Source organism: Grus americana, chromosome 26 (assembly GCF_028858705.1).
Source record: "Grus americana isolate bGruAme1 chromosome 26, bGruAme1.mat, whole genome shotgun sequence".
Classification (NCBI taxonomy): domain Eukaryota; kingdom Metazoa; phylum Chordata; class Aves; order Gruiformes; family Gruidae; genus Grus; species Grus americana.
In genome coordinates this window covers 6,050,901-6,071,501 of record NC_072877.1, presented here as the reverse complement: position 1 = coordinate 6,071,501, position 20,601 = coordinate 6,050,901, and the positions used below count along the sequence as shown (strand labels likewise).

At 62.6% G+C, this 20,601-nt stretch overlaps 3 protein-coding genes across 3 annotated transcripts; all 3 read left to right on the top strand.

Annotated features, from left to right (window-relative positions):
- The first annotated feature begins 1,054 nt into the window (after nucleotides 1–1,054).
- Nucleotides 1,055–6,793, top strand: PURB (purine rich element binding protein B). Its single transcript, XM_054804677.1, has one exon. The coding sequence runs from the start codon at nucleotides 1,085–1,087 to the stop codon at nucleotides 2,108–2,110; it is 1,026 nt and encodes a 341-aa protein (XP_054660652.1). The 5' UTR covers nucleotides 1,055–1,084; the 3' UTR covers nucleotides 2,111–6,793.
- Nucleotides 4,187–14,219, top strand: LOC129196607 (uncharacterized). The gene is made up of 6 exons (XM_054804365.1): nucleotides 4,187–4,312; nucleotides 9,109–9,453; nucleotides 12,890–12,967; nucleotides 13,267–13,380; nucleotides 13,484–13,613; nucleotides 13,863–14,219. Exons 1-6 carry the CDS (start codon nucleotides 4,187–4,189, stop codon nucleotides 13,922–13,924), a joined length of 855 nt encoding a protein of 284 aa, XP_054660340.1. The 3' UTR covers nucleotides 13,925–14,219.
- A 1,175-nt stretch (nucleotides 14,220–15,394) lies between these two features.
- On the top strand, nucleotides 15,395–20,584 carry MAT2A (methionine adenosyltransferase 2A). Its single transcript, XM_054804609.1, has 9 exons — nucleotides 15,395–15,608; nucleotides 17,262–17,339; nucleotides 17,422–17,544; nucleotides 17,627–17,739; nucleotides 17,818–17,961; nucleotides 18,060–18,278; nucleotides 18,358–18,540; nucleotides 18,637–18,770; nucleotides 19,187–20,584. The coding sequence occupies exons 1-9, from the start codon at nucleotides 15,518–15,520 to the stop codon at nucleotides 19,287–19,289; spliced, it is 1,188 nt and encodes a 395-aa protein (XP_054660584.1). The 5' UTR covers nucleotides 15,395–15,517; the 3' UTR covers nucleotides 19,290–20,584.
- Nucleotides 20,585–20,601: the final 17 nt, after the last annotated feature.

Here is a 20,601-nt window from a genome sequence, read left to right as displayed (position 1 = left end):
GGGCACAACCTCACGCAGTCCTCCCGGGTGGCCTCACCGCGTGGCCGAGGTGGTGACTGCCGCGCTGTCAGAGGCCCGTGGCCGCCCCCCCACGTGTCGCTGCCGTGACCTCCTGTGGTCACTCCCGTCCCCTGGGGACAGTCCTGGCTCCTCCAGCACCTTCCGGGGTTGGGGCGAGGCCGCCGGTTCCCTCGTCCCACCCCCCCGGCAGACGCTGCTGCTCAAGGGGCGTCGTTCCCCCCCCCCCCCCCCCCCCCCATGACGGGAGTGGCCGGCACCAGCCCCCGTCGGTGGGTGGCCCAGGGTCCCGCTGCTGGGGACATCGGCCCCGCCACCCCCGCACCTCCCTGGTGGCTTTTGATACTGCCTGGGTGATGTAAGCAGCACCGGGGGCACTCACGTGCACATGTACACACACATGTATGCACATGTGCGCACTCACATGTGCGCACACACACGTGTGCACACGCACACATACATGTGTGCACACACACGTGCACACGCACACACACGTCGCGTCGGCCCCTCCCGGCGCTGGGGGTGGCTGGAACTTCCCCCGCCCGGCCCGGGGGGGGGGGGGCGTCCCTGGGGGCTGCCAGATCCCTGCTCTGTCCCCTCCCACCGCTGACGTTATCAATGACGCCAGGCCAGCCGTGACGTCATACACCCCCCGGTTGGAGGGGCGGGGCTGCGGGCCTCCCACCCACCCGTCCGCGGGCGCGGCCAATGGGAGCAGCCGGCGGCCGTGACTGACAGCCGGGAGCGGCTCCGCGCTGCAGGGAGCGGCGCGCGGGGGTGCGCGGGGCTTAGCGCCGGGGCGGGGCTTATCCCCGCGGGGCGGGGCTCCGGCGGCGGCAGAGGGCGCGCGAGGACGCGGCGGGCGGGGCCTTTCCCGGCACCACGTGACGCGGCGAGGGCGCGGGGGGTGGTGGAGTGGGGGGGGGGAGGGCGCCCGCGGCGGCGCGGCGGAGTGCGGCGGTGACGTCACCCCTGTCGCAGAGGGGCGGGGCGGGGCGCGGGGCCGCGCGCCGGAAGCGGGGCGGCGCGCGCGGAAGGGCCGGCGCGGGGCGGGCGGGCGGACAAGATGGCGGACGGGGACAGCGGCAGCGAGCGCGGCGGCAGCGGCAGCGGCGGGTTCGCGACCGCCCGCGGAGGAGGCGGCGGCGGCGGCGGGGCCGGGTCCGGCGGGGGGTCCGGCGGCGGCGGCGGGGCGGGCCCGGAGCAGGAGACGCAGGAGCTGGCCTCGAAGCGGCTGGACATCCAGAACAAGCGGTTCTACCTGGACGTGAAGCAGAACGCCAAGGGCCGCTTCCTCAAGATCGCCGAGGTGGGGGCGGGCGGCTCCAAGAGCCGCCTCACGCTCTCCATGGCGGTGGCCGCCGAGTTCCGCGACTACCTGGGCGACTTCATCGAGCACTACGCCCAGCTGGGGCCCTCCAGCCCCGAGCAGCTGGCCCAGGCCGCCGGCCCCCCCGGCGAGGACGGCGCCGGTCCCGGCCCCCGCCGCGCCCTCAAGAGCGAGTTCCTGGTGCGGGAGAACCGCAAGTACTACCTGGACCTGAAGGAGAACCAGCGCGGGCGCTTCCTCCGCATCCGCCAGACCGTCAACCGCGGGCCCGGCGGGCCGGGGGGGTTCCCGGGCGGCCCCCCCGGGCTGCAGAGTGGCCAGACCATCGCCCTGCCTGCCCAGGGGCTGATCGAGTTCCGCGACGCCCTGGCCAAGCTGATCGACGACTACGGGGGCGAGGAGGACGAGCTGGGCGGCCCCGGGGGCGGCGGGCCGGGCGGCGGGGGGCTCTACGGGGAGCTCCCTGAGGGCACCTCCATCACCGTGGACTCCAAGCGCTTCTTCTTCGACGTGGGCTGCAACAAGTACGGCGTCTTCCTGCGGGTGAGCGAGGTAAAGCCGTCCTACCGCAACGCCATCACCGTCCCCTACAAGGCCTGGGCCAAGTTCGGCGGCGCCTTCTGCCGCTACGCCGAGGAGATGCGCGACATCCAGGAACGTCAGCGGGACAAGCTCTACGACCGACGTGCCGGACCGCCCGGTCCCGGCAGCGGCAGCGGCGCCGGCGACGACTCCGACGGCGACGACGTGGACGACGACTGAGCCTCCCCCGACCCGAATCCCGCCGCCGGCCCCCCGACCCCCCCCGACCCCCCCCCCGGCCCCCTCTCTCCCCCCCCACCTTGCGACGGGGCGAAGGGGTCCCCGAGTCCCCGTCGTTCCCCCCCTGCCCCTGCTGCCGGAGAGAGAGAGAAACCGGCCCAACCGCGACGCTGCCGGCGTCCATCCCTCCCTCCTCCGCACTCGCGCCCCCCCCTCCCGCCAGCACCGTCCCCCCGCTGTGGGGGACATGCAGCCCCGAGGACTCCCCGTTTTTTGGGGGGGGCCGCACGGATTCTCTCTCCTCTCCCAAAGCCCGGCCCGTGCCAACACGGTGCCCACCACCACCACCGTTGAAACCAGCATCCCGGCGCCCACGCCGCACACGGAGGTGTCGCCACCGCGGCTCACCGGGTCGGCCGCCACGCGCCGAAACCTTCGCCAGCAGAAGAGGAGCTGGGCGGGGGGGGGGGGGGGAAGCGACAGAGCCGGCGAGCGGGAGCTGTTGGGAGCCAGAGCCGGGGGAGGGGGGGGGGAGCGTTCTGGACCAACGTCCGTTCTCTCTTCTTTTATTTTCCCTTTATTTTCCCTTTTTAAATTTTTTTTCCCGCTTTTCCAAATTGTTTTTTTGGGATGCAAACTGCTAAACTCCGGGCGCCCAAACTGGAACCCACACCCGAGCCGGCACAAAGCTGGCAGGTTCCTACAAATTCAGGCAGACTTTCTCCATTTTGATGATTTACGACTGTTTTTCCCCCCTTTTGCCCCCGAAGCCGGGGGGTCGCAGGGAGAGGCAGGTTCACGCGGGCACGAAGCACAAGGAAAACTCGACGGGGCGCAAGATCTTCCCCTTCTCTCCAAATAAGGCGGCCTCCAGCGAGCGCCGGCTCATACCGGGAAGGCCCAGCCAGGTTTCCTTCCCATTTACCGTTTTGCCGGCACAACCGGCACCGAAGGCGGCACGGCCGGGACCCTCGGGCGCCAAAATCCGCCCTTTAGCCTCTTTTGTTTGTTTGTTTGGGGGGGGTTTTGTTTTTTTTTTTCTTTAGCAAAACCAACCCGCCGCCTTTCCTCAGTACCTCACACCGGCGCCGGCGGGTCAGTAGCACCGGCGGGACTGCGCGCCTCGCAGCCGGGGCCTTGGCTGTTGGGTTTTTTTGGGATTTGGGGGGCGGGGGTGTGTGTTCCTTTTTTCTTTTTTTTTTTTTTTCTTTTTTTTTTAACCACCTGGCCACACTGGCTCTGCCGCGCTGGAGCCAGCGGGGTCGCTCCAGCCATCACCTCTTGTATTAAATGGATTTTTCCACTCTCAAATGGTATTTTTGGGGTTTTGGTATTTTTTTTTTTTTTGCTAAATCGGGTCAATCCTGCCCTTTCCAGAAAGGTTTTGGTTTTTTTTTTTTAACCACCTTATCCCGGAACTCTGAACTGACCGGAGTTCATCGCTCTCCATTCCAAAGTTTCAGGTCTTTTTTTTTTTTTTTTTCTGTCCAACGGCTTCTCCAGTTTTAGGACTTTTTTTTTTTCCTTTAAATTAATTTTTTTCTGCTATATTTTTTGGGAGCCTGCGCACGCCCGCCCTCCGATCTCAGCTGCCTCCTTAATTTATTGTTGCGGATCCCGGCGTCTCTCCGCTCGCTCCGTATTTACTGGGAAGCGAGGAATGGCCGGCAGCGACTCATCTTCGCTCGGCGAGGGGACGCCGACTCCGTCCCCCCAAAACCCAGCAGAGCCCCGGGGGACGTCGTCTGTCCATCCGTCTGTCCGTCCTCCGAACCCTTTGTCGCCTCCGTAGCTCTTTTTAAAGGGATTTTTAACGTGAATTTCTTCCGTTTATCCCGTTTTTAATTCTTCTCCGTCGCAAAGGACTGGGTTTCCTCACTCACACGGGAGCAATAGTCTTTTATCTCGATGTCCGAACCGCGTCCGTACTGTATTTTGTACCCTAAGGCAGCTCTTTCCAGTGACGTCCTGCTGTATCCACCCATCGTTCTGGTTTCGCGTTGGCGCGCCTTCCCTTCTTTGCCGCGGAGAAAAACCGACGAAACGCCGCGGAGAAAAACCGATGAAACGCCGCGGATGGCTCCGGATCGGGCCGGGGTGGGGGGGGGAGGCAAGACGGCGGCCACCGCTCGGCCCCGCGTCTCGGCGGCGATGGACTTGCCGGTGTTCGGCTGCCGGGAGCCAGTTGCGAAGACGCAGGCGGTACCTCTCCTTTTATTTTTGAAGAGGATCGTATATATATATATATATATATATATATAAAAACAAAATATATATATATTCTTTTTTTTTTTTGGCTGAATTGCAGTAATTTAGCCTTACCTTTCTACTCTGGGGTAGCGGCGCGGTCGCCGCTGGCCCGGCTCACCTCTCGGTAGCCGCCTAGGAAATACGTGGAAGAGGGAAAAAAAGGCAAATAAGGCCAAAAAAAAAAAACAACCCAAACGAACAACCCACCATTAAAACCAGGACCTGCTGCGGCAGACGGCGTTTGCTTTGGCAACTAGAAGCCTTTCTCCCGCCGGAGAAGCAATGTGTCCGTACGGAAACCTTCCATGGCTCCGTTTCACTTTCCAGCAAACGGGCGAGAAGAGCAGAGCGTGTCGGAGGAAGAAATCTCGCAGCAAAAACACAAAACCATCTGAAAAAGAAGATAAAAATCGGGGAAAAAAATGGGGGTTTTAGCTGCCGGCAGCCGGCGAGAGCGATACGGAGAGGCAGGCAGGCAGCCGAGCGAGGGCTTGGGTGGTTTCTGCCAGGGAGGAGATGGGGTTTTTTTGGTGAGTTTTGGGGGGTTTGGTTCAGCCCGCTGGGGCTGCTGAGAGGGGGGAGCCGGCGGGGAGCCCCCCCTTCGCGCTGCAGAGCATCTCCCGAGGAAAGCGGGATGATGGTGACGCCGAAACCGGGCTCCTGCCTGCGCCGGCAGCTCTCCGCAGAACCCGGACCTTGTCATCGCCGAAAACGCCTGTCCGCAGCCGGGGCGCGGGGAATTCGGCGTTGAGGCAGCGGGTTTGGTTGTTCCCTTATATATATATGTATATACACATGTGTGTGTGTATATATGAGATTTGGTTGGGGTTTTTTTTGGGTTTTTTTTTGGTTTGGATTCTGTAGAAAACAGGCAAATTGCTTTTTTTTTTTAAAACCAGAAGGGGGGGAAAAAAATATCCCAAATTCTTGGAGCTTCCAGATTTCTGTTGCCCCAGAAGGGACGGTTTGAGAGCGCGACTATTGCTGTACAAAAAAAAAAAAAAAAAACCCAAACTTGTAAATCTTGTATAGCGCCCTAAAATCAATGTAAATACCCAAAACGTCTGGGCCGAGAGCCGGGAGCCGTCGGCGGCTCCGTTAAAAGTTAAAACCGCTTCAATTTTTTTCCCCCCCAAGAGAAGAATATGGAAGAAAATTGGAATTATCCTGCCTTGTTTCCAGCTGTTTTGGTGTCACGGGCACGAGAATCCCCTCATGGTCCCTCACTGTTGGCAGAGGACGACTTGGGGGGGGAGGTGACCGGTTCCCGGGGCTGCCGTGCCGGGGAGAGCGGCGGTTTCTCTTGGTGGTGAAAAAAAACCAACCAACCAACCACCAAACCAAACCCTCGCCGGCTTCTCTTTTAAGAAAGAAAAAAGTTGAAAAAAAAGAAAAAAAGAAAAAAAGTAGAAAAAAAAGAAAAACGTGAGCGAGCGATGACGGTACTTGAGCTGATGCACAAGGACTCTCTCAGCAGATATTTGCTGCCACGCTCGCCGGGAGAGGGTTCCCGGTGGGAAATCTGAACCGTGGCGGCGGCTCGCCGGAGCCTCTGCGGATGCTCGGAGAGATGTTCCTGGTAGGGCGAGGCTCGGCCGCAGGCGTCGTCGCCCTCCTCTTCCTCACGGAGCCGGTCGAGCCAGCGGCGCCTGTACCAAGCGGAGCTGGTGTTTGGTGCGTCGGCGTGAGATCCAGGTGCCGGAACAGATCTGAGATCAAGCTGAGCTGGCCGGTGAAGAGCACGGCACCAGCATTGGTGGCTTCTCACCGCGGTGGTGGCGACCTGCGGTCGTAGGCGTTTGGGGTTTGTCGGTGGTGTCGAGGCCTCGAAACCACAGCGTCACCGGCGGGCAGGGGGCCTCGGAGCAGCGCCGACGCAACGGCCGAGAGCAGGTCCGGCACAGGCAGCTCACCCGTCCCCGGCACCTGGTGGAAACGTGCCGGCCGGTTGGTAAACATCGGCGCAGGAGAAAGCCGGATCCTCCACCGAGAGCTGCCGGGGCCGGGACCAGCTTCGGCCAGTATCTGCTGAGAGACCAAAACGTTCACCCCGAAGTACCTTGACGAAAGAAGAAAGTTTTATTCCTCTTATTTTTTTAATGAAAGAAAAACAAAAAATAAAGCAAACCATGCACTTTAGGCGGCCCAGCGCAGGGCTGCCGGCGCCCTGGGGGGGGGATCCTGTCCCCCCCTCTCCCTTCCTCTGTGGCCGGCGGGGCGGCTTCGGGAGACGCCGGGGAGCGGCCGGCGGTTGCCGAAGGCAGGTCCTGGATTTTACCACTAGCAAAGACGACGCCCGACGTGACGAACTCCTCATGCTAGCGAGCACTCCTTACCGTAGCAGATTTTTGCAAATGGAGTTTTACAAGTCTATATTTAAAGAATTGTATGTTTGTAACAAATAAAAAGTATGCGGAAAAGTGAATGAAAAAACCCAGCCTGGCCCTGTCTCGCTCCTTGCGGGGGGATCGGGGGGGAGGGGGGGGGTCCCCAACCGTCCCTGGGGGTCTCACCGGTGGCGTCTTGGGGACCCCTGGGGCTCTGGGGTGACACGCAGATGGTGCAGAGGGGTCCGCAGAGCTGGGGGGCATCTGGGGGCGCAAGGGATCGGCACTGTGGGGAGGGAGGAGGGTTTGGCACAGCACATGCGTGTTGCGTGTGTCACGGCTCACGCAGGCACGCCAGCGTGTGCAGACAGGCCCAGCAAGCCACGCAGGGAAGGCGCGTGCGCCGTGCACATGGCTGCGTGGTGCGTTCGCAGGCATAACGTGTGCGCACAGGCGTGTGTAAGGTGCGCGTACTGCGCACACAGCTGCACGGCATGTTCACAGCCGCGTGCGTGGCGTGCGGCCCGTGCCGGGCAGGGGATTGGCAGTCCCACGCCGGCCCTGGCAGCGAGGCAGCCCGCTCCCGGCCAGCGTGCGGTGACGCAGGCGCCGCAGCCCGCGCCGCATTTAGCTCTGCGGCTCCCTGCGGGCACGGGCTCATCTGAGGACACGAGCGGGAGCTGCCTGCGCATGAGCCACAGCCGCTTACCGCGGCACCACAGCACCGCCGCCGCAGGCAGCCAGGGCCTGGCATGACCCCGTTCCCCGGGGGGGGGACTGCATCCCTCCAACCGGGGCCCCTCGCCCCGCAGGGAGCAGCTGGCAGCGTCCCCAGGGACCCCATCCTGCATGTCCCCCAGATGCCAGGGTGGGCAGCTGCTCCAGCCCCCCCCCCGGATGGAGCTGGGGGACTGTGGGGGGAGCACTGGGGACAGCTGGGGGGGCCCCAGATACGCAGCCGGCGCCTGTGGCAGTTGCTGCCTGCGGGGCAGGTGCAGGCAGCGTTCCCTCTGGGGGGGGACCAGGAGCAGCTGTGGGGCCGGGGGGGGGGGGGGGCTTGGGGGCCCCCTCAGCTCCTCACCCGCAGCAGGGACCCCCCAGAGCCCCTCCCCTGGCAGCTGCAGAGAGGGGCAGGGGCTGCACGGTGCCCCCCGCACCCTGCCCGGGACTGGAGGGAAACTGAGGCACAGGGTGGGTGTGAAACCAGGCACGTGGGGCAGTGACAGTGCAACGGTGCCTTCCTCGTGCCCGTCCTCTCCTCCTCCTCCCCAGCCTGGCACTCCCCTACCTGCTCCATCGTCTCCTCCCTTGGCGGAGCCCAGGGGTTGGGCCGGCTCCAGAGCTCCTTCCACCATCCGAGGTGAGGGCTCTGCCATGTCAGGGCCTGTTAACCTCCTGAAGCTGCTCCTGTTAGCCATCGCCCCTTGCTCTCTAAAATCCAAAGTGTCTCTTATAAAATTAACCTCGTCATATAAATCGGGTTTGATTTGATGCTGGAATGGGCTCATTATGAGAAATTTAAAGTTTTTATTTCCCGTGACGTGTTCTTCCCTAACACGACACCAACCCCCACCCTGTGACAGGCCGGACCATTACATTTTTGGCATTTTTTGGCTGTATTTCATCCCTGCCGTTATGACCATCCCTTTTGCCCCTCTAAGTCCCCCCAGGGCTGCAGGGACGGTCTGCGTTACCTCACTGCCGCTGCCCCTCGCATCCCTTCTCACCCTACGGGGCAGGACCAGCCTTTATTTCTGTATTTCCTGAAAAATAAACAGGGAAGGACTCGAAGGCACCGCTCGCCCCAGCCACCACCGGTCCTCAACGTCACCTGGGAGGGATTCCCCTCACCTCGGCGCTGCCCACGCCGGCAGCTGCTTCCTCCGGGCACGGGGCTGGCGCAGGCAGCGGCCTGGCTGGGTTTGGAACCCGAGTTTGTCTCTCCAGGCTGCGCCTCAGGCCCAAGCCCTTCAGCCGGCCGCGGGGGGTGATGAAAGGGCCTGGGGCGGACGGGGAGCGGGCGGGAAGCTCCGTCCTGCCCCGAAGGAGGCGGAGGGGAGAGGCGGACCGGGGATAACCCGGGGTGTGAGCGCGGCCCTCAGGCCTTACAGGCGCCGTCAGGAGCCGAGCCCCGCAGCCCAAGGAGACCCCGGTCCACGACCGGGCAGGCGCGGCGGGACCCGCTAAGGGCCCTGACAAGGCCCAGACCCCTCCTCCTCGGACACCGGCCCCGTCTGTAACGGCGGCGGAGCCGGGCGAGCCCCCCGCCCCCAGCCCGGTCCCCTCAGCGCCGCACCGCCCCCTCCCCCGCGCCGCGCAAACAAACAACACGGGGGGCGGGGGGAGAGACTGGGCGGGAAAGGTTTCTTTCCTCCTGTTGGTTGCTCTAGCTGTCTGTCTGCGAGGCCCCACCCCTCGCAGAACGGTCAGTTCTTTCTATTGGCGAATGTTCACGTCACTCCGCTGCACCGCCCACGGGCTCGAGCTGACGGGCACGCCCCCCGCCCTCACCCCTGCGTGCCGTGTGCAAAGGAAAAACAGCCGTTAAACGGGCCGCCGGGCGGAGCTAGTGAGAGGGCAAGAAGCGGTACCGGGATTGGCGGTAGCGATATGTTCAAACTAGTATGGGATGCCTTGATTGGCTCAGGGCCGCCGCGGCAGGCCGGGCTCCCTCCTCGCGCTCGGGCGGGTTATTGTCTGGCGGCTCCTGAGGCGGCTCCAGCGCGGACTCAGGACCGGAGCTCAGGCGGCGGCGGCGGCACCATGGTGAGGGGCGGGGGCGGCGGCTGGGCTCGGTCCGGCTCCTCCGGGGGTGTGGGGGAGGGTGGGGTGCTCCGGGGCCGGTACCGGAGCCGGTGGGAGGCGGAGGCCGAGCGCGGCGGCGGGGTGGCCTGGCCGGGGCGGCTGGCAGAGGCCCGGAGGTGACAGGGGCGCCCGGGAGGCGGTTGGAGCCGCCGCTGTCAGCGGGGAGCCGCGTCCGGAGTCGCCCACCGCTCCTCTCGGCGAGAGGCTGCGGCCGGGGCGGGGGGACACAGGACACGACGGGTGGGCCCTGTGCCGGGTTCTGTCACCGATCCGTGACCTTGGGCACGGCGCCGCTCCCTGCCCTTCCCGAGGGGCTCCCCGGGAGCCTCCCTTTGACCAGACGTCTGGAAGTGCGCCGAAAACCGCTTCAGCACCCCTCTCCCCCCCCCCCCGCCGCGCTCCCCGGGGCTGCCGCCGTTGTGTAACCGAAGCCTCTCGCCGACTTTGGCGAGGCCCTTCCGGAGAGGATGTGTGCCGCTTCCCGGCAGCCCCGGACCCCACCGATCGGGCCGGCGGGAGGCGAACGGCAGAGCCGGTGACTCCCTTGTGCTGTCAAAGCTTTCCTGGAGAGGCTGGGAGACGCCGTGACTGCCTTTACTTCACCGGTTACGGTTTTGGAGGGAAACTGCTGCTTTTTACAGCTACTTTCTGCGCTTATATATTTTAAAAGTTGATTGTGTAGTAAGGAAGTGACTGTCAGGGGCTGAGCGAGGAGCGAGTGGCCTGAAGGACGTCTGTCAAGCGGCCGGGCCACCTTCCCCACGTAGCCCCAGCCCCAAGGAATGTTTGGTTTCCATGGTTTAAATTCTAACCGACATCTCCGTGCCCGTTGGCACTCGGCACAGCTCGCTGGTGGCTTCCCAAGGAAAAGTCTGGCTCTGTGGAGGGGAAAAGGCTGGGGTTTAATCCTCCCTGGTGCCCTGCGTGTCTGAAAGTTTTGTGGAAGTCAGGGTCGCAGGGTCTGTAACTGTCACTTAGATACGGGAGATAAGGGCCCGGATCACTGAGGGGGTTAACGTGGAAACGTTCTGTGCGATTACGCAACTCTCACTGGTGCTGGAGGATATCTTGGCACCTTGTGGCAACAGATAAAAAGTTGCTTTTTGAAGTATTTTAGTCCTGTTTGAAACAAGAAGAAGGACGGGGGAAAAAAAAAGTTGCTTGCCGGCTGCAAGAGAGTCAGCATGTTCAATCCGATGGGGTTTCGGTATGGGGATGCGCTGCCAGTGAGCAACCTCGGTGGGGAGAAGGGAAGGAGACATCGCGTTCCTGTGCAGTCCCTTCAGACGAAGAAGCGAATCGCTGCCGTCTCCTACCTGACTGTGCCCCCGCCAGCCCTCCTTCTCCCCAGGAAGAGAAGGAAATCTCCGTGCTGCAAACAGCATGTTCGTCAAGGAGCCCTCGTTTCTCCGCCAGGACCGTGGCCGGGAGGGGGATGAGCTTCCACAGGGACCCGGTGGCAGCTGGGCTGTGGGAAACTGTTGCGGCAATTCCTCTGCAAACCCTGCAGAGGGTTTAGACATTGGTGAAGATGGAGACAAACCTCAGGACTTCTGCTGTGAGACATTTCTTCCTTATTTTTAGTCGAATATCGTGGAAAGAACCATCAGGTGGGCAGCTGCCGGCTGGAAAACGTGATGGAGAAGTGGGAAAGTTCACAGCTGACTGATAAAAGCCCTCGGTGCGAACAGCCAGGGCTCTTCCCAGAGCTGTCTTTTATTTCTAGAGCAAGGAAATATCCCCAAATCCTCCCTCCTGATTTTTGAAGTTTTGCTGAATGACGTTTTCTACTGATAAAAGTAACTCCTGACGCTTCACCGCACCAAAGGGAGCGTCAGCTCAGCGCTTCAAAGCGTTTGTGGACACATATCCAAGTCATCCCTCTGCTGCTCTCCTAACAAACCGGAGCCAACCACTTCTAAAGACACTCCTGTCCTGGCGTTGGCTGCCAAAACACCCAGCGGGTTTGCCGGCTGCCGGCATTCCCGCAGCTGGATCTCCGGCGCTGCCACAGGGAGGAACTCAACCTGCGCTCGGTGCCGCAGGATGCCAGCCCGGCTCCTGCCGCCCTTGCCCAGCGCCATTCCGCTTGTTTTATTGCCTCCAGATGAAATATCTTCCCCTTGCGATTTTTTTTTTTTTTTTTTCAATGTTTGAGTTTAAACTGGGCTGTCACTCCCCAGCTGGCGTGAGCTCAGATGTCTCCATGTTAAGCCAGTGCCTTGTTTTAAGGATTAACGTGCTCAGTTCGCGTCACCTCGGTCTCCTGGGGATTTCTGGATCCTGCGGTTTCTCCTAAACGAACGGGAAGGGCTGGTGGCAGCTTTCAGCTCCCTCACAGTGAGACGTAATTCCCTTTTTTTTTTTTTAAGAGGATGGGGATTGTAGGATTAATACGCAGTGCAAAAATGGGGATTACAAGTACGGATGATACTTTTAGGGCTCTGCTTTCCCTTTGCAGGGGCTGTACGAGGACTTCCTGCTCATTGTGGGCTGGGAGACTTAATTTTGGGGGTTATAGTTGCTGTTGTTTCTTCAATGGGCCAGATTTTGGGTTGGGAACTGCAGGTTTGGGTACTGCGTGGCCGTTAAATGTTATTCCCATCTTTGAGAGATGGTTCCCTTCTCCCTCTGGTATAAAACACGTGTTCGGCGGAACGTCTTCCTTCACGTGGGAGGACATGGGCTCTTCCCGACGACCCTGCTGCCTGGCCTGCTACTCTCACCTTCGTTAGAAGCAGCTCTCGTTAACTATTAGTGACGTCGTGCTCAATATCCCTTGAATCAATGGATTTCCTTAAAGCGGATGTGCAAGAGCCCGGCAAACCCACATTCGGTTCTTCCTCTTTTCTCCGTGGCTTCCAAACTCTCACACTTCAGGGTTTCAGCTGCTCCCCGCAACATGATTTTTGTTAAATCCGTGATTTCTGGGGCTCCCTGATGATTTTCTGCTCCGGAGCAGAACAGGAATTGCCCTTGAATCCTGCAGGTCTGGGCTGCAAATTCCTACATGCAGAAACAGTATCGTATGCCTTCCGAGCTGAGAAAATGAGTCTGGAATCAAACTGTTCTCACAACTGCTGCTGCAAAAAAAAAAACCGCCCACCAAAACCCAACAACAACCCCAAAGAGGTTTTTTTGGGCTGGTTTCTCCCCATTTGGTGTTTCTGAAAAATAATAGCAATAGCGGTAGCAGGAAATGAGACTCCCGGGGTGATGAAGCAGCCACCACACCTCTCAAACCCCCCTTGTCCCCTCAAATTTGCCTCGTTTTTGGTCGTTTGAGAGGCAACAGGTTTCCTGCAGCAGCAGAGAACATGTTTGCCTCTGGATTATAGTGCAGCAGGTCTCTCTGACTTAATTAAGGTTAATTAATAGGCGTGTTTCTCTCTTGCAGGCTGGTGGTAAGGCGGGAAAGGACAGTGGGAAGGCCAAGGCCAAGGCCGTGTCGCGCTCACAGAGAGCCGGGCTGCAGGTAAGGCACAACCACGCCCGCTGGCTCCCTGATTTCAATGTAAAATGTGAATTTTCAAGTGAAAGTTCCGCTTCTGGGAGGCAGGTTTGCCCCAACCCCCCCTCTTTTTTGTTTGTTTTTGCGTAAAAACTTAACGTTTTGCGATTTGTGTTTTTAACAGCATTACAGGAGCTCCTGGAAGCCGTAGACACGCAGGGTGGGGATTCGCTTGGGTCAGAAATGAGCGGTGTAGGGTGCAATGGTGTGAATGTATAGGCGGCTATAGGTGCTAACGAGGTGTTGATCTCTCCCACCCCCAGTTCCCGGTGGGCCGGATCCACAGACACCTGAAGACTCGCACCACCAGCCACGGGCGAGTGGGTGCCACCGCTGCCGTCTACAGCGCCGCTATCCTCGAGTACCTCACTGCCGAGGTAGGTCCTACCAGAGAGCGGGGGGGAAAACAAACCCCCGCCCCAAAACCCCCAAAAAATCATTTCCCTCGGGATCCCGAGTGTCTTTCCGATTTCTCGGCAGGTGCTGGAGCTGGCAGGCAACGCTTCGAAGGATCTGAAAGTCAAGCGGATCACTCCCCGTCATTTGCAGCTGGCGATCCGTGGCGATGAAGAGTTGGATTCCCTGATCAAAGCCACCATTGCCGGTGGAGGTGGGTATCGTCCTTGCCCACCCCCTTCCCTCGTTGGGAATTTTAGAGTGAGGAAGAAAAAAAAAAAATGGGAAAATAGACAGGAATTGGGTGCTGACAGTAGGTAAATACTGGAGGCGGGGTGAGCCGGAGCAGGAGGAAATGTATCGCTGAACTCTGCTGGGAGTTGAGGATTTCTAGGAGTGGGTTTTTATTTTTTTTGGGAAGTCTGTGAGCAGCTGATGGGGAATCCTCCTCTTCTCTCCGCAGGTGTCATCCCCCACATCCACAAGTCTCTGATCGGAAAGAAGGGACAACAAAAAACGGCGTAGAGAGGGGGGGGAAAAAAAAATTAAGCGGCCCGCTCCCTCCCGTCGTCGTACTGTACCTGGGACAGAAGAAATCTTGGGGATACGTGGAATTTTTTTTAAGGAATAGTTCAAAGGAAGAGCATAGACAATTGACTGTAGAAGGAGGAAGGACGGGTTTGGGCTTTAGATTGGGAGTTTGAGGCAAAGTTGTACCTTGTTGGTGTGAGCGAGGGGCTCGGCTGCTCCCCGGGGTTTTATACAAAAATGGAACGGATAAACCATTTTTTACAAAAAAAAACCAAAACAAAACACCAAACTATGCCTCTCCTGGGGAGGGGGAGGGGACGGGGAGGCGGTAACCGGGACCCTGGGACCGGGCGGGGGGGGGGGGGTGCGGGCACGGGGCTCTCCCGCGCCAAATGCAAATATGACCCCGCCCCTTATGTAAACACGCGAGGCACGTTGCCCCGCCCATTTGTACATAAGGAGTGGGCGGAGTCTGCCCCAGGGCTCCGCCCCCTCGCCCCACATGGCCGGGACTGGCTCTGGGGCGCGGGGGCCAGTCCGTCCTGGCCACGCGGGGCCTTGCCCAGCCCGCCCCTCACCGTGGCCCGTCCAGGCTGCCGGGCAGCCGTGGCCCGGCACGCCCCGCGCCCCAGGGAGACGCCGGCTGGGCCGCACCTGGCCGGGAGCCGGACAGGTGCCGCAGGCCAGAGGAGGGAGCTGGGAAGGCTCCAGCACTGGCAACACCAGCGCCTGGTTGCATCAGGCGCCAAGAGGCCCCGCTGGCCCTGGGTGCCGTCCACCGCTTTGCCGCAGCCTCAGACCCGTCCCACCGGGCCGCAGCGCCTCGGGCGGCCCCGGGGACCTGGTACAGGCCGGTGGGGCCTTGGCCATGGCGGTGCTACCACTGCTGTCACAAGATGGCGGCGTGAGGCGTTGGGGTGGGGCCTGGGGGGTTGGGGCGGCGGGGGGGGGGGCGACCGGGCGGGGCGCGGGGAGCCGGTACCGGGGGGCGGCGGGGGCCCAGGGCCGCACAATGGCGGGGCCGCTCAGCCCGCAAGATGGCGGCGGGGAGGGGCTGTCCTCGCCGCTCGTGGACGACGCCTCTGCGCATGCGTGTTCCGCGCCGCCACAAGGCGCATGCGCTCGCCGGCCCGCGCCGCCGGCCCGCGTGGGAGGCTCCATGCGGCCGCACCGGGGAGGGGGGGGGGACGCGGCGGGAGACTCCGGTTCCCGCCCGCCCCGCCGCGCTGTGGACCGAAGGGCGGACGGCCCGGTCGCCCTCTCAAGCCCGCTCGCCGCTCGGTTGGCCGCGGGGGGCGCGGGGCAGCCGCAGCGGGGGAGGCCGCGCTCGGCGTTACGTAACCCGCCTCCCCCGCCCGCCTGCAGTGGTTCCGCCGCCCCGCCCCCGCGGCACATTCGGCGCTCGCCATTGGTAGGAAGAGGCGACGAGGCGGGGCGAGGAGGGTATAAATATAGGCGGGTGTCGCGCTTATTCTACCGCCACAGTCACCGCGCCTCGCCGCCTCGCGCTGTGCTCGCGCTCCCGCCCGCTGCCGCCGCCGCTGCTGCTGCTCTTCCTCCTCCTCCTCCTCCTCCTCTTCCTCCGCCATGAACGGTCAACTCAACGGCTTCCACGAGGTGTTCATCGAGGAGGGCACCTTCCTCTTCACCTCCGAGTCTGTGGGCGAGGGGCACCCAGGTGCGGGCCGCGGCGGGGCGGCGAACGCGCAGGCGCGACCCGGCGGCGCGCGGGAGGAGGAGGATGGGAGGGGGCGCGCGCGCGCCCGGCTGGGGAGGGGGAGGGGAGGGGGGTCCTGGCGGACAGGCTGGGGGGGGGGGGGCGGTGACGCCACCGGGCGCGCGCGCAGTGCGGGGCGGCGCGCGCCGCATTGCGGGCCCCGGCGCGCACGTGGTTACCGCCTGGGGGGGCGGGGTGGGGGTGTGAATGCGGGACACGGCACACGGCGGGGGTGGGGGGGTCTCACCTGGTGACGCAACGGTGACGGGGGGGCCCCCGCCGTGACTCAGCCGTGACTAAGCAGCTCCCGGTGTGTCGCCTCCCCCGGGCCCCCCCCCCCCACCCCCGTAGCCTGCCGGTCCGAGCGCCGTGGGTCCCGTCCCCCCCCCCCGCCCCGGGCGGGCTCCCGGGCTGCAGCGCGGCTGCTGGGGCCGTGACAGGCCCGGCCAACGGGGCAGGGTCCGGGGGGGCGCCGCCCGCAGAGCACCCTGCTCTCCCCCCCCCCCCGGCTCTCCCGGGGTGATGGAGCGCCCTGCCCGCCCACCCGGGGGCTGCTTAGGGCTCCCCGGACCTGCCCCCCCGCCTCCACGTCCCGCGGCTGGAGGGTGGGGACCCCTGTGGGGGCTGTTGGAGCCCCCCGAGCCGTGTCAGCGCCGTGCCATGGCGTGCCGGGCTCCCTCCCTGCCTTTGTGTCGCCGGTTTGGGGCACATGACTGCAAAGCTGCACGGGCAGCTGCCACCCTCTGCCTGCAGGCAGCTGCCAGCACCCACTGCCTGGGCGCTCCCTGAGTCTCGGCCAGCCGTCCCACCCAGCGCCCTGCAGATGTGGCCGGGTTCCCATCACCCCGCACAGCCCCGTGGCGTAGCTGAACCCCTGCAGCTGGTCTGGGGGTACCTTCGGGGCTCCCCCCTTCGCTGGAAGGGCTCCCCGCACCCCAGGTCACGGGAAAAGGAGTTCAGCGCCTGTGCGTGGGTGTAAGGTCCGTTCCCTCGCTCTTTCACCCCGAGATGCGGCCGGGGAAGCTGCCTCCCCTTGCCCCAGCGAGGCGCTGCCTCATCCTCTCCCAAATTCGGCCCGAAAGGTCGCCGCCAAGGACGTCCACAGTCTGAGGGAAGTTGCTTATTCACCGCCGAGCCCCGAGCAGCACTTGGGAAGCTCTGGGAGCAGGAGGGGGCTCTCCCTCTCCCAGAAAAAACTTCCTGGGTACTGGAGGGAACTGGGTACACAGTGGGAGCTGGCCGGGCGTGCTCCGGGGCAGCTGCCGTCACCAGGCACCCCCGGGAAGCTGGCACGCACTGCGTTGGGAAAGCCGGGGCTGGAGACGGGGGTGACGGTCCCCTTCGGCGATGCCGTAGGTGGCTGAGCCCAAGCTCTGATCCGACTGTAACCGGAGCTTAACTGGAAAATGCCTGAAATTCCAGGCTAATAACCCGGCGCGGGGACAAGGCGAGGGCTGTGTGCGCTGCGGGAGGCTGCAGGCTTAAGGGGAGGCTTGTGCTTGGCCGCAGCTCCGGCTCCCGGCTTAGCGTGGACACGGCTGTGCCGAGGACGAGCGGCTCAGGAAGGAAGGGCCGTGCCGTGACAGCCTCTCGTTCTTTGTGTCCCCTCCCCAGATAAAATCTGCGATCAGATCAGTGACGCTGTCCTGGATGCCCACCTCAAACAGGACCCTGACGCCAAGGTGGCTTGTGGTGAGTTGCTCCCTGGGGACGTGGGGTGACGCTGGCGTTGGCTGGGTGACACCGGTGCTGACGTCCTCGTCCTTCCCTCCAGAAACGGTGGCGAAGACTGGGATGATCCTGCTGGCGGGGGAGATCACCTCCCGGGCTGCTGTTGACTACCAGAAGGTGGTCCGGGACACCATCAAGCACATCGGTTACGATGACTCCTCAAAAGGTATGTGCCGAGGGGGTCACCGGCTCGCTGCCGGCGTGGGGTTCAGCACGCCAGGCTCATCGCAGCTTCCGCTCCGCCGCAGGCTTTGACTACAAGACATGCAACGTGCTGGTGGCCTTGGAGCAGCAGTCGCCTGACATTGCCCAGGGCGTCCACCTGGACCGCAGCGAGGAGGACATCGGCGCTGGGGACCAGGTGAGTCCCTGCGCCGCGTGAGCTGCTGCGTTTCAGCCAGAATTGTCACAGCTTCATCGCCCCGTCCCTCTGCCGCAGGGCCTGATGTTCGGCTACGCCACGGACGAGACAGAGGAGTGCATGCCCCTCACCATCGTCCTGGCACACAAGCTGAACGCCAAACTGGCTGAGCTGCGACGTAACGGCACGCTGCCCTGGCTGCGCCCCGACTCCAAGACGCAGGTGAGGGCCTCGCCGGGAGCCCCGTCCCCAAAACCGCTCCCTGGAGTCCCCAAACCTCTGGCATCGTCCCCTGACTCCCTGGCGTTCCCCCCCGGTAGGTGACGGTGCAGTACATGCAGGACCGTGGCGCCGTCATCCCCATCCGGGTGCACACCATCGTCATCTCGGTGCAGCACGACGAGGAGGTGTGCCTGGACGAGATGCGGGACGCGCTGAAGGAGAAGGTGATCAAGGCGGTGGTGCCGGCCAAGTACCTGGACGACGACACCATCTACCACCTCCAGCCCAGCGGCCGCTTTGTCATCGGCGGCCCCCAGGTAACGATGGCAGCTTTCCCGGCAAAGCCGTGCCGGCACGGTGGTACTGGCACGGCGGTGATGGCGTTGTCCCTCCCAGGGTGACGCCGGTCTGACCGGCCGCAAGATCATCGTGGACACCTACGGGGGCTGGGGGGCCCACGGCGGTGGCGCCTTTTCGGGGAAGGATTACACCAAAGTGGATCGCTCGGCTGCCTACGCCGCGCGCTGGGTGGCCAAATCCCTGATCAAGGCTGGGCTGTGCCGCAGGGTGCTGGTGCAGGTGGGTGCCAGTGGGTCCCTCCCCCTTCCCGGCGCTTTCGGGGCGGGGGGGCTTCTCGGAATTAATCTGTGTGTCCCGTCCCCCCCGCCCCCGTAGGTCTCGTACGCCATCGGGGTGTCCCACCCCTTGTCCATCTCCATCTTCCACTACGGCACCTCCCAGAAGAGCGAGCGGGAGCTGCTGGAGATCGTCAAGAAGAATTTTGACCTCCGCCCCGGGGTGATCGTCAGGTAACGGGCGCCAGAGAAGGGGGGGGACACGCGCCGCTGGGAGAGGAAAGGTGTGGGGGGGTCGGGGACACACAGACCGGGGCGGTGGCATCGTGTTGGGGGTCCCCTCCCCGGCCCCGGAGCAGCCGCGGTCACCGCCTGGTGCGACTGGAACCGGCAAGGAGAGCCGCTTATGCCGGAAGATAAAAAGCGCTTTCGGGCGCGGACGGGGGTAAGTATCCGCCGAGAGCCGAGCGCTTGGAGCTTCTCCGGCTTCTCGGGGGTTTTTTCGGAGGGGGGGCAGCCGGGGAAGCCCCAACCGCCCCCCGGGGATGGGGAGGAGACGGAGGCGACGCCGCAGACCCCCCGGCCAGGCAGGGAAGGGGCGAGCGTGCGGCCGGATCCTCTTTACTGAGTTGAGGACTTGTATATTCCAGGGATCTGGATCTGAAGAAGCCCCTCTATCAGAGGACCGCAGCCTATGGCCACTTTGGTAGGGACAGTTTCCCTTGGGAAGTTCCCAAAAAACTAAAATACTGAAAGAAAAAAAAAAAAAAAAAAGCCTTGTTAGGCTTTTTCCCCCCACTCCTGCGGGCGTAGGTTACAGAGAAGCTCGCGGGCTCTGGGGGAAAGAGCTCCTGGGCCCCCCCAGGCTCTCCTGGCCCCGTGTCCCCCCCCCCTTTTTTCTCTCTCTTTCTCTCTCTCTCACCATCGTTTCGGTTGCGTGGGGACCACGCGCGGCCTCGTGCCTCTCCCCAAGCCCCCCCCCCCCCGCCTCCGTCTGTAGTCCCCCCTCCTCCGCGGCCGCCCATCCCTCCGACTTATTTTTAAACAAAAATCTCGTGTGACGTCTGAGCTCAGAGACGGCAAAACGCCCCCGAGCGCTTCCCCCCCCGCCCCCCCCGACTCTCGCTGCCCCGCTGGGGAGGGGGGGAGGTGTGATGCCGCCATTTCGCCCCCCCCCTTTCCCGCCGGGACCTCATTGGTGCTGGTTTTGTTCTTAACCCCGATTTTAAACCTCTTCTCTCGGAGGATGCACATTTTGGGGTGTGTGTGGGGGGTAAATGGTGTTAAACCTGCCCCCCACCCCCCTACCCCAAATCCCCTGTGCGGGTTTGGTATCGGAGGAAAAAGTTTTATGGATTTTGTTGGGTTTTTTGTTTGTTTTTTTTTCTTTATAAGAAAGCTGAAATGAGTCCACAACTGCACAAACCCCCCCCCCCCTTCCCGCACCCAGCTCGGCGCTGAGGTGGGGGGGGGGGGTGGAGGGGCTCAGCTGAGCTTTATATATTTTGGGGGGGGAAAGGGGAGGGATTTGGCCCTTCATACTTGAACGTTTTTTTTCTAGCGGTGTATTTATTGTGTGCTGAGGCGCGGGGCGTGAGTACAGAGAAGCCCCCGGGCTCAGACGGCAGCTCTTGATTTTCCTGAAAGCCCCCCCCCGCCGGCACCCTCACCCCCCCCTCCAGCTGCCTTTCCCCCACCCCAAGGAGGCCGAGCTGGTCTCTGAACCGGGGTGAAAAAGGGAGAAATCGGGTTTTTTTTATTGACAGAGGAGGGGAGAGGGGCAGGCAAACGCTGGGGCTGCCCGGCCCCGGGACCGCGGCGCATTTGGCCGGTGTGGTACAGAGAAGCCGGCTTGTTTACCTGCCCGTCCCGGGGGGGCCGGTGCCCCCCCAGAAGTGCCTTGGTGGGGTGGGGGTGATGGCAGGGGGGCTTTCTCTTTTATTTTTTTTCTTTCTTTTAATATTTTTCTGGAGGTTTTATTACATTTGTTTCGATTTCACCAATTCCAAAAAGAAACTTAAAAATAAAAACTGCTGGGTTCGACCGTACCTGCCTGAGCCTGTGA

What these genes read in the sequence shown, in the direction of transcription:
- PURB (XM_054804677.1), top strand. Translation starts at nt 1,085, where the DNA reads ATGGCGGACGGGGACAGCGGCAGCGAGCGCGGCGGCAGCGGCAGCGGC.
- LOC129196607 (XM_054804365.1), top strand. Translation starts at nt 4,187, where the DNA reads ATGGCTCCGGATCGGGCCGGGGTGGGGGGGGGAGGCAAGACGGCGGCC. An exon ending in CAGTTGCGAAGACGCAGGCG is followed by an intron (nt 4,313 to 9,108) that starts GTACCTCTCCTT and finishes CACCCCTCGCAG; the next exon opens with AACGGTCAGTTCTTTCTATT. An exon ending in TCGAGTACCTCACTGCCGAG is followed by an intron (nt 13,381 to 13,483) that starts GTAGGTCCTACC and finishes ATTTCTCGGCAG; the next exon opens with GTGCTGGAGCTGGCAGGCAA.
- MAT2A (XM_054804609.1), top strand. Translation starts at nt 15,518, where the DNA reads ATGAACGGTCAACTCAACGGCTTCCACGAGGTGTTCATCGAGGAGGGC. An exon ending in TTACGATGACTCCTCAAAAG is followed by an intron (nt 17,545 to 17,626) that starts GTATGTGCCGAG and finishes GCTCCGCCGCAG; the next exon opens with GCTTTGACTACAAGACATGC. An exon ending in ACATCGGCGCTGGGGACCAG is followed by an intron (nt 17,740 to 17,817) that starts GTGAGTCCCTGC and finishes CCTCTGCCGCAG; the next exon opens with GGCCTGATGTTCGGCTACGC.